A 12,041-nucleotide genomic window follows, 5' to 3' on the forward strand; every position below is an offset into this window, starting at 1 on the left:
CTCCACAGACAGCTCCCTTTCGCAGACGATTTGATGGAGCCACGTTCCAACCAATCACCAATGAAGAGGTCATGTATTTCACTGCGATGTAGCCAATGAGCGCTCAAAGTAACGGGGGACAGAAAACCAAGCAACGCAGGCATCTGACATGAAACGTGTCAACATTGCCGTAAAGCGCTTAAGCCGTCGTGAAAAGGACCAAGCCGCTTGCCATTCGCTTGTGGATACTCCACTGACTTGTGTTGAAGCGCTCGGAGGAACATGGCTTTTCTATCCTTTATGGCTTTCGGGACAGGCTAATCTAACAGGTCAAGATTACCGTATACGAAACGTGTAACGAGGACAGCTGTCTGTTGGTCTTCTCGGTTTTGGGTGTTAAGATGTGTTATGAAACAGCACTTGCCTAGGTTGGGTTGGCTTTTGTAAGGAGAAAGAGTAATTACTGAGTAGACTACACAGCTGTCGGTATCTCAGTCTAGTCTCTGAGGAGGGGAACCTGAGCTTTAAATTGCCTACAACTACAGCTGTCAGGACAAAGCTACTACCAGCATTTTTGTTGTCCCACGCCAGCTATTACCTGACCTGGGATGGGACAACAGCGATGTTGTTTAACAGGACAACTTTTGAGAAGGTTAGGCCTACCTTCCTAAGAGGTTTACCTACCTAAGAGGTAGGTAAATTGTAAAAATTTGTGTTTTTTGCTATTTGGGCTGTGCTTTTTCTGACGCCAGATGACCCTACTTCAGTGAATGTGCTTTCTGTCTGTCAACTTCCTAGTTGCAGAGTGGCCACAGCACAGAAGTTTACTGAGCAAGCCAAGTGAGATTGCTTGGACCAGGGGGAAATGGAGTCTAAGACTGTCCTGGTGACTGGAGGTGCGGGCTTCATGTGAGTAAACCACTGCAGTATACTATGTATTAAGAAGATAAAAGATACTGTAGTATACAGTAGCCTATGTCTTAATTGCATTATAAATAATGTTCCTTCCCTGTAGTGGGTCTCACCTAATCCTGTCTTTAAGAACGAAGTACCCCAACTGGAAGATCATCAACCTGGATAAAGTGAGTCATTGGTGTTGACTGTGTAACCAGTTTTGATCTGGGGAGTTGTTTTTTCATGTTACTTTTTTCCAAACTCCAGAATTCCGAGTGTTAACTTTACTTGTTGCTTTGTTTGTATTCCCACTCTGATCGCAGCTGGAATACCCTTCGAGTCTATGCAATCTGAAGCTGACTAACCTGGTCAGGAACTACAGGTTTATTGAGGTACATTAACATATTGCTACCTTCTCACATGCATATATTGGTACTTCGATGCCCTGACAGTTGAGATGTAAGTGGGACAATGTAAGCTTCAGCAAACTTACAGACTATCCTGATCAGTATCCAGTTGTGTAGTTGGGATTTTTAAAGTGGGGGTATGCGATTTGGGAAGTCATCAATTAATTAGACAACTTATCATGTCAACGGAGGTGCTGTCAAATGGCATTGGCCAATGACAAACAACACAACACAGCATTTGGAGAAAATGGTGGAAGAAACGATTGATGTCTGCGGTGGAGATTGGGCCACTATTTAGTGCCGCAGCACGTGACATCACTCAATGTGAAGTGAATGGGAAAGCAGCAAATGCAGCTGACAGATGCATGTGTGTGATCTTCGCGTTATCGGTCAGACAGAGGCAGAGGTTGAGGAATGGAAGGCAAGTTGAGTCAGGGGCAGACAAACTGGATTGAGAAAGTAAAAGTCTTGCCAGACATTGCATCTGTCTTTGCTGCCTGTGGTGATTTCAATAATTAGCTCATCGACACAGTGACCCCATGAAGGGATGTAGTGATTAGCATCAGCTAGTACAGGGTTTCCCAAACTGTGGTGCGTGCACCCCTGGGGGTGCGCAGCCTGCCGTAAGTGGGTGCGCGAGCTGAATAGAGCAATGGTGGATATGTGAGTTTTCATCCAGCATTGATGTACATTAAGTAGTTGTATGGTGAGTTGTATGCTGGAAGGGTCCATCTGAAGTGTAGTTTAACTCCTAGACAAAAAAGAGGTTTCCCCAAAACAACTGTGCATAATGTGCAGTGAATGCGCAGTGAATTATACTTGCGTGGCCATCAGCACACCAAAATATTCACTTAGGGGGTGCGCAAACCACTCTGAAATGTACAAGGGGGTGCGCAGGGGAAAAGTTTGGGAACCGCTGAGCTAGTAAGTTGATTGAATTAGCAGGAGCAAATATGTGGCAGGGTTTTTACTTTCTGAAAGCAGAATGTCCACCCCTGGCCTGGGTTGGGTTGCTGAAGCAGAGGAGTCAAACAGACAGTCAGACAGATTAAGTCCAGATACAGACACAGATACACATACTAACAGGATACAGGGAAACAGACAGGACTTCAGGTTGGCCAGGAGCACACAACATAACACGCACCTGTACTCTTTTTTTTACCAAGATGATTCTGAATAAATGAGTGTGTGTGGGCGGGGGGCTATTTTGAAGGTGGAAGTGGGCTAGTTATGGTTATGGTTATGGTGCATTTTATGGCAGTCTGTGCATTGCACAGCGTGCATGCACTCTGCAAAATTACAATGCATTCTGGTTAGGAATATGTAACCAGAATGCATTGTAATGGCGAAGTGCCCATGCACAGACTGCTGCAGCATGCGGCATCTCAAACCGTGACGCATTTCGCAATAGAACAGCTTTGTTTGTTCTTCGACACACTTCATGACTCGACTGTATGTTAGTAGTAATAGTGCGTAATAGTTTAATAGTGCGTATGCTGTTCAATGGATGTTATGTAATAATGTTGTTTGTCCTTGTATTACTCAGGGGGATATATGTGACCAGCACTTCATCAACTGTCTCTTTGCTACTGAGAATATTGACATAGTCTTCCATTTTGCTGCTGAAACTCATGTAGGTGAGTCACTGTTAAGATGGATTTCTGTTGCTAAACCACTGCATGAACAAAAAAGGGATTGCTGCCTCTCCCTCACAAAGAAGACAGCAGAGAACTTTGTATGTACGTCACGAGGAAGTCAGTAGGAATGAATTCCGCGAAGTAGACCCTTGCGATTCCAAGACCAACTCTCTTTTCATTAGGCTAGAATACATTTTTTATGTTTTTTTGAGGGGGGAGGGGGGTATTTTGACAGATGATAGGGAGTGAAGGGGGAGAGAGGTGGGGATGAGTTTGGAATTGACCCAGGCAAGACTTGAACTTGGGTCCCCCGGCCATGGGCATGCAAGCACATGTGTGGACACTGGACAGGACAGGTGCGTAACATTCTGCAACACAGCATCCTCCTATTTCTATAATTTTACTTAATGAAGCAGCCATTTTCAGTTTAGCCAAGTTTTTATGAAAAAATATATTCTTGGGGGCTTTTAAGCCTTCTTTCAGAAAGGACAGTTTCAGACTGTGACAGGAAATGAGTGGGAGAGAGAGAGATGGGTGAGGACCGAGAGATGACGTTGGGCTGGAATCGAGCCCAGGTCCCCAGCACCACAGCACAGTGCTCTAGCCACCTGAGCTACGGCCGAGGCCAGTTTAGCCAATATTTACAGAGGCCAGTTTAGCCAATATTTACAGTGACCCAACTCGTCAATTAAAATGTTACCTTTTCCTCCTCCCCCTCAGACAACTCGTTCCTCTTTCCATCTAAGTTCATGGCCGTCAACGCAGAGGGCACTCGCGTGTTGCTGTCCGCTGCTCTTGAAACTGGAATCGAGAGGTTCATCTATGTGAGCACAGACGAGGTGTACGGAGCCAGCAGTGAGGAGGTGAGTATATCAGTTAAAACACTTCATAATGCAGGGCTCTCAAGTCTCACTCTTTGAGAGTGTGACACACACATCTGAGCTTGTTCACACTCTCACACGCCACACATGGTATTTCACACTCTGAAGTTTTGATAACTTATCCAATCGGCGCACATTAATTCATCCATCCTAATTGCAATTTTAACAGCTACATTTTCATTTTTTTTCTCGGGGGAGAAACCCCCGAACCACCAATAATTAGAATCAATCTCTGAGTGACCATCCCCAGCTGCTTTTATTTTATAACTCGAGCACTGGTTAGGGCTAGAGCTGTAAGCATATTGAATAAATAGTGTATTTGGTCTAATGAAACCTTTTAACTAGCTGCATTGAAGGGAAACCTAGTGTCGATGGGTGACAGGTCGATGTCGATTTATTTTATTATTATTTTTTCTAAATCTCACTCCAAACAATCTTCAAAAATTGAGAGCCCTGATAATGTAACCCAGTGGTTCCCAAACTTTTTCTGCTGCCACACCCTTTTGGACTTGAAGCAACACCAGGGATGGCAATAAGCACCCGTCCATCTGCCAATGACGGGTGAATTTGGCCTTTGGCAGGTGAAATATGTCAACACACCCGTCACCTTAACAGGGGAAAATTTTCTACAGGCACCAGGTTAATGCTGAATTATACGCAGCATCCAGCATCAAAGGTTTAAGCAAATTGGTAATGAATATTTATTGGCATCACACTAACTGAATTTATCACCTCTGACACAGTATTGATCAGAAAATGATCTTACTTGGCATTACAATGTTTGGAACGGTTGAATATGAACTGGTAAAAATGGTGACTGGTAAAAATTGTGAGTGACTGGTAGATTTTAGAATCTAGCCTACCTGCCACAATGACTGGTGGGGAAAATGTTTAAGTTCCACCCCTGAGCAACACTACCATTTTTGGAACCATTTTCTGTTCTTTCAGTCATTCTATTTGTCTGGTTGATGTTACTCCCAGTTCCAAGCTAGCAACTACCATTACAGCTAGCCGCTAGCTGGTCCCTTAAGCTTGAATGATAACTGTTAGCTTGGACTTTGCATTGCCAGACTTTGCATTGCCAGACTCAGAAAACGCAGAAATGGCACCGTATCGCTTGAAGAATATTTTCATGACACTCTTCCCCACAATTTCGAAATGGCAAACATTTGTTGTCCCTTAGTATTGCAATATTTTCATTTGAAAAGTAAGTACATGAATTGACTATTCAAGTGAGCATCGTGACTTATATCTTATTAAAGGTTTTATGCACACAGTCGCTTCTCTCTGTGACACAATCCACCCCACCCTTACCTCAATTTTGGGAATGACTGGTGTGACTATTAACTACTGCTCTACCAAAGACTATCTCTTCATTATAATAAACTAAACCTTTAATGTCACAAACACATTCCATTTATCTTCACTTGAAGGACAACACCGGAGCAGCACAGATGTATTTCTTTGTGTTTTTTATTCAAGTGCACAACATGACTAACATTTCGATGGTTAGACCATCTTCATCAGAGTACATTCCATTTATCATATGAGATTGCTGTTGATGATAATGATGACAACTGAAAACACAGAAATATCCAGAAAGGAAAGTTGAACATTGTTCTGAATATACTGTAACTGTGACATCAACTTAATTGTGATCAATTATTTTGACAAGTATAAGTCTTTTTTTATCTTTTCTTATTTTAAACTGTCTCTTTCAACTGCAAACGCAGAGAAATGTTTATTTGTCTGTCTGTTTCAGGACTTTGACGAATCATGTCTCCATAGACCAACAAATCCTTATGCTGTGTCCAAAGCCACAGCTGAAAACATTGTGATGTCCTTTTGGGAAAAGCACAAGGTGAGTTCATGCTCTGCATCATGAAAAATAGAAATTGCACGAAATGGAAAGCATGATTAAGTTTCTCTGATTTGTGACTACATTATGCTGTATGTGTGGACTCTGAACTTCAGCTGTTGATGGGGTGACAAGGCTGTCATTTTAGTTAGATTTGTTGTTATTTTTTTAAATACTTTTGGGGGGCTTTTCAAGCCTTTATTGATTATTATTAGACGGGTGAGTGGAGGAGAGTCAGGAAGTGAGTTGGGAGAGAGAGATGGGGAAGGGCCGGCAAAGGACCCGGGCCATGAATCGAACCTGGGTCGGCAGCACAGTAGACGAGTGCCCTACAGTTAGCGCCACGGCAGGGGCATTTCAGAAAATAAATAAGGTCACTCACAGAAGAGACACTGGCGGTTGAACATTGACTCTTAGATGAAAGTCGATCTGACAACGTTGTCTATTATATCTCTGCCTGGGCCTAAAAAACCCTGCCATGTGCACATCATCACAATATTGGTCGTTTTATTGACTATATCTCTGTCCAGAACTGTACAGAAGCATTTGATAGATGGCCATTGAGCTTGCCTTTGGGAACTCGGTTCTAGATTTGTGGCAGTTGCTGCAATGGTCTATGAGTCAGAGGGTTGCAGGTTCAAATCCCACCCTAACCAGTAGGAAATGGCTGGAGTGCCCTTAAGCAAACACCTAACCCCTACATTACTATGCTATGGGGACTCTAAGAGTGCTTCTTAATATGTGACCTTGCCTCCTCCACTTGCGGTTGTCTCCTCGCCCCTCCTCCTGGCCCCTCCTCCGTGGAGAAAATGATAAAGTTTCCCAGCTGTCAGCCTAGCCACAACAACCTTTGAGGGACTGTTTTTCATTCACCATAACAATTGCAAACGAGAAAAAGACTCTACAATTGAGCTTTTGCAAGATATTGAAATATAATGCTGTTGTCAGTGATGTCATCATGACGAGAAGCGAGTGGAGGAGGCAAGTGGAGGAGGCAAGGTCCCATATTAAGATGCACTCTAACTAATACCCTGTAATAATAACTGTAGGTTGATTTTGATTAAAAAAAAAAATTAGCTTCAGAATGCTGCAACAAGGCCAACAGACTGTGTTAAAGAAAATGTGTTCTCTGTCTGCAGTTACCAATCGTCATAACAAGGAGCAACAATGTATACGGACCACGACAACATTATGAAAAGGTACATTTGCTCTTTTTGACCACTATGCTTTGTGCATCATGTTAATATCAACGGTTAACACTATGGTAACGCAATGTTATTTGTATTTTGTATGGCATACTGCACATGTAAATTAAAATTTTAGCATAACATCTAACAACACTTTGATGATTTAGTGATGCATGAATTGTTGAAGTTGAATGACGTAGCTTTTTTCACAATTTGAGGTCTATGATTTATGATTTTCTAGATCATTCCAAGGTTCATATCTCTGCTTTCTAAGGATGAAAAATGGTGAGTCAAAAATGTCTGTTATTCTGTTATTCTTGTAATTCAGCTGCCTGACTATACTAACTATACTATTTACAATCATATTTAGTGATGTATGCATCCAACTGTCAACTTAATTCTGTTATTTTCCTGGCAGCCAGAATCAAGTAATTTGTCACAGGCTCGGCCTTCATTTTGCATAAGCCACGACCTTGTTGCGTTGTGCGCTTAATTTTTAATTTAGGTGCTGGGGGAGAGGCAAAGGTTCACAGAAGAGAATCTGTGGTAGATGGAAAAGGCTGTGTGCAAAAAAAGACTTGTTGTACGCTCCGGGAGCTGGTTCCTCATGCTGCTATTTCGTCCGAAAGTCTTGATGTATGCTCCAATGAGAGACCGGGGCCCCTTACTGAATATCTTGCCCAGATGAGTGGTATTGTATCATAACGTTGTCAATAGTAGTCAATAATAATGTCAACTATCTGTTGTACAGCACAATTCAGGGTTCGGGCCTCCAGTCACGTCACTTCCTGTTTGTGGATGATGCCATGGATGCCTTCCTGGTTGTCATGGAGCAGGGCATTGTGGGAGAGATCTACAACATCGGGACCAATTTCGAGATCACAGTCATCCAACTGGCCAGAGAGCTAGTGAGGATGGTGCGTGCAGGTTTCTGATTTATTACATTATACTTAGCTGACATGTTTATCCATCGTGACTTAGAGTTATTTAGTAGTAGTAAGTCCAGCACTCTAACCATTGACCCATGGCTGCCTCCATAATTTTGCAATTATAATGTAGAGGCACTGACATTTGGACTAAACAAGTCCTGTTGTTCCCTTCAAATTGCACTGTTACCTTTGCCATTTCTGGCTTTAACTTGGCATCACCATTAGAGGGTAAATTGGGCTGTAGCTCTCCGACATTCCTCTGCCTAAAGCCACGCTCCCCCATTATTGGAAATAGGCTAATTTCCTGCATACACTGAAGTTAAATAAGAAACACCATAACATACAAGAAACGTACTGCTTTTGGTTTTGGGGTACTGACAAGTCAAGGGTAGCATCAGAGCAACCGCATATTGAAATGGACAGAAATTCTACATTAACTGTGATTTGTTGTTCCTTTTTCTTTTCTTTTCCACCTCTAACAGATGAAACATGTTCCAGAGGATGAGCTTGATGATTGGCTGTTGTATGTTAAAGACAGGTGAGTGGAATTCTCTCTCTTGTCTAATTGAATCTCATATAACCTAATCAACATAATCCCTCCTATACACATGACCACAAAAGACACAAGTGGTCGATTTGTTGATGTGTAAATGGTCCAATTAATCATGAAAAAATAGTGTTGATTTTCAATGTCCATTTGGAAAGAGAAATTTTGGGAAATAAAAAAGCAAAACGAGGGTGAGTGTATGGACCCTCTACGTATACTCCATTTTACTTAAGATCTGTATGAGTCTTTGATTTGCACCTGCATTTTGGATAAAATGTGGGGTTTTTTTGTTCCTATACTGTGCTGTATTTCACTATTTCACTAGGCCCATCAATGACCTGAGGTATCCGATTAATTCCAACAAGCTGTGTAAACTTGGCTGGAAGCCCAAGGTGTCATGGAGTGAGGGGATTCGAAGAACGGGTGAGTTTTGTGTTTGTGTGTGTGTGTGTGTACATGTGCGCTCGCGCGCTCGTGTGTGTGTGCATCAGAGCTGGACCAGGACAAAAACAGCAACATTTTTGTGAGACCCCCTCTTGTCTAAATTGTGGGCCAGTCTCTTAGAAAATCAGCCCTTGAGGCCCAGCAGTCCTCGTATGCCCGATTTCCAGTTCTCTGCATGTGTGCGTGCGGTGTGCGTGTGTCCTGAGTGCCACAGGTCCCAGGCACTCAGCAGTATATCCACAGGAAGAAGGGAATCTAGCTACTCCTAATTAAAAGGCCAACATATTTTGACCACATGTGTCTTGGTCTTCATCAGGGCAAAGCAAAGACAAAGATAATTGAATTAAAGTTAAACCCCAGCCCTGGATCAGGTGTAGCATTTTTCTTTTTTTAATTGGTCTTTTAAAACTTTATTATGGACAGGACAGTATGAGAGGTAGACAGGGAGACGGGGAGGGGTCGGCAAAGGACCCGAGCCAGGAATCGAACCCGGGTCAGCCGCATGGCAGGAGAGTACCCTACCGGATGGCCACGGCAGGGCCTGGATCAGGTGTACAAGTATGCCTAGTTTACATTAGACTGTAACTGTATTGTTTCCGTGGGTGCACTGTGTCTTGTGAAAAAATGACTCCACAGATGGAACGATTTGAATCCGCCAGAGCCCGCATATTCACTCCAGCACGGACCTCATCCGGCACTGTGTAATCGCTGAAATCCAAGGATACGCTCTTCTATTTCATTGTTTATGGTGGCTTGCGCATGCCCTGATGATAATAATATTAATAATAATAATAATAACTTGGTTTTATATAGCGCATTTCAAGTAAGCCAAGGTCGCTTTACAAAAGGAAAGTGGGCAGGGGATGATAAATGGGTGTTCACATTTCAGGCATTTTTGCGTTACAGGTAGACTGGGAAAGCTTTGGTTGCAGGCACAGAACTGATGTGTGTGCACTCAAATTGTTTCCAGTCTGTAATTTGGTGATTCGTTGCTGTCTAAGTGCAGTGTTAAGTTCATTGCCAAAACTGCTCCTGCCAAGGCAATGCAATTGAGAGAGTAGAGCAGGGGTGGGCAACCCTTTTCATCTGAGGAGCCACTTAAACTTCTTATAGTCCTCCGAGGGCTGTACTATGAACACAAACCAGGATTTCCCCCTGCACTTTAGGCCTATATTGAAGATGGGCATCTTTTCAACAGACCCCACCTTCACTAGGTCCCCTTAAAAATATAACTTAAATGTATTGCAAATGTAATTTCTAAGATTTTTTTTCAAAACATGTCTAATTTCATGTGAAACGGCGTAACATTAAAATGGTTTGTCGTAGTGTTGCACCGATACAATTTTTTGGCCCCGATACCTGATACCTGGCTGTGCAGTATCGGCCGATACCGATACCACTCTGTTTGAAATGTATAGATGTATATGAAGAGCTACATACTCCTTGGATGTAAAATCATTGTTGCTATCATGGTTTTGTCAGGCTGCTGCCTACCTTTGTCAAACAGGAAAAAGACTAATACTGTACAAAGTAAATGCAGTAGAACTTTTTATAATTTTTAAATACCTCTGATATTAAATATTATGTTCAAGGCTGCATTCAAGTGTCATACAAGCATCAGTAAATGGTATCGGTGCCCTATTTGTTGGTACTTGCTGATACCGATACCACCGTTTTTGTGCCGTATCGGTGCAACACTTTTACAGTATGTCGGGCTGGATAAGACCCCTGTACACCTGGCCCAGGGGTGGGGTTTAACTTTTTTTTCTTTTTTTTTAACTCACAAACATTCTCTTGGTCTTTGCTTTGCCCTGATGAAGACCACATTTGTGATCGAAACATGTTGCCATATTGATTATGGGTAGCCAGATTTAATAAAGACTTTCTAAATGTATTCCCTTTGTCCTGTGGATACACTCCAGAGTGCCTGAGACCTGTGGTTTAGTGCTTAGATATTGTTGCAAGGTTTAAAACGGCCCTCTTTGGAATGTATGGGCCACTGTGACCTAATGGTCTGGGAGTAGGTCAAGGTATTAGATGGTTACCAGGTTTCAGTCGTGCACCAGGAGGAACAATGTGAGTGGACTCCTTGAAATGTTTGTCATATTTAGATGAATGAACGAAAACTAAACTTAATTTTAAAATGACTTTGTTTTTCTTTTAGTCCAGTGGTATGAGGACAACCCAGATGTGTGGCCAATAACCCAGAGCTTTCAGACAACACAACTGGATTCATCCTCTACCTGCGCATTGGAAGTCAAGACACTCTAGGACCATATACAGTTCAGGCTTATTGATATTCTGAAATGAATTTGACGATGAATGTCCCTTTGTGTCTGTGAAGAATGTAATATACAGAAATGTCACTTTATTTTCTTAAGTATTGTAGCATGATTATACTTAATGAAGGTGTTGCTACAGGGGGTTGACAACTGTTCAGATATGCTGTATGCAAAATGTCCATATTATATGCCTTATTTTTCCTCAATTAAGTACATAAATAATAAATGAATGGTTATTAACCATCAACTGATACATTTTATTGATGTGCCTTTATACTAATGGGAGTTGGTGAGCTTTTTATAAATTTTGTAAACCAAGTTTTGTCTTATTTTATAGTACACGTTTAAAGAGAATCGTATGACCTCATTAGTTTTAATTAAACTGCTGTCTTAATAGTGTTCATATGTGTGAAGTGTCTTTATTCATGTGTTAATACTCTGTGTAGTCTGTTTGACCAGGCTAATTAAATAACATTACCTTCTTCCTTCACTTTGCAATCTCTGGCCTATCTCCTTGGTTAGAAGAGAAAATAAATCTTACAGTTGTTTGTACATGGATGTCTGTAGATGAATCGATAGTCATTGATAGTTTCATGGTAACATTCATAGGTGCATGTGCTAAAAAATAGCAAGATGGAAAGATTGCCCTGAAATGTTGTCTAATAACATTCAACATGTATTCATCCCGCAATGCACAGGATTTTGTGGAAATTGGGTTGACCACTCAGAGCCCAAGCAGTGGTACAGTTGGCCCCAAGCAAGCCAGACCCATGATGAGAATGAAATATGGAATGGGAAGGAGTTCAGAGGGACTACTGTGCATTACATACTCTCAGTGTAGTGTTTCTGACTGTACTTAAATATAGCATTTTACTCTCTTGCACTTTGCACTCTCTTGACTTGACTTGACTTAACTTGACTTGACTTGACAAAGTCTGGCTTTGCCCCCTGGTTAAATGTGAAATATATAGTTTGTCGATGAAGTCTAGAATAATT

The 12,041-nt window shown here is 41.9% G+C and overlaps 1 protein-coding gene across 4 annotated transcripts; it reads left to right on the plus strand.

Moving 5' to 3' along the window:
* The first annotated feature begins 206 nt into the window (after positions 1 to 206).
* Positions 207 to 11,454, plus strand: LOC134459854 (dTDP-D-glucose 4,6-dehydratase-like). Of its 4 annotated transcripts, none has more exons than XM_063212321.1 (13): positions 207 to 670; positions 747 to 888; positions 995 to 1,061; positions 1,197 to 1,265; positions 2,827 to 2,917; positions 3,638 to 3,780; positions 5,561 to 5,659; positions 6,796 to 6,855; positions 7,085 to 7,128; positions 7,595 to 7,760; positions 8,255 to 8,310; positions 8,645 to 8,742; positions 10,928 to 11,454. In XM_063212321.1, exons 2-13 carry the CDS (start codon positions 845 to 847, stop codon positions 11,032 to 11,034), a joined length of 1,044 nt encoding a protein of 347 aa, XP_063068391.1. In that variant the 5' UTR covers positions 207 to 670; positions 747 to 844; the 3' UTR covers positions 11,035 to 11,454. The 4 variants fall into 4 exon arrangements, with proteins under 4 accessions (XP_063068391.1, XP_063068389.1, XP_063068390.1 ...); XM_063212319.1 differs by having other exon boundaries at positions 778 to 888; XM_063212320.1 differs by having other exon boundaries at positions 207 to 631; positions 778 to 888.
* The last annotated feature ends 587 nt before the right edge of the window (positions 11,455 to 12,041 follow it).

Source organism: Engraulis encrasicolus, chromosome 12, assembly GCF_034702125.1.
Source record: "Engraulis encrasicolus isolate BLACKSEA-1 chromosome 12, IST_EnEncr_1.0, whole genome shotgun sequence".
NCBI lineage: Eukaryota > Metazoa > Chordata > Actinopteri > Clupeiformes > Engraulidae > Engraulis > Engraulis encrasicolus.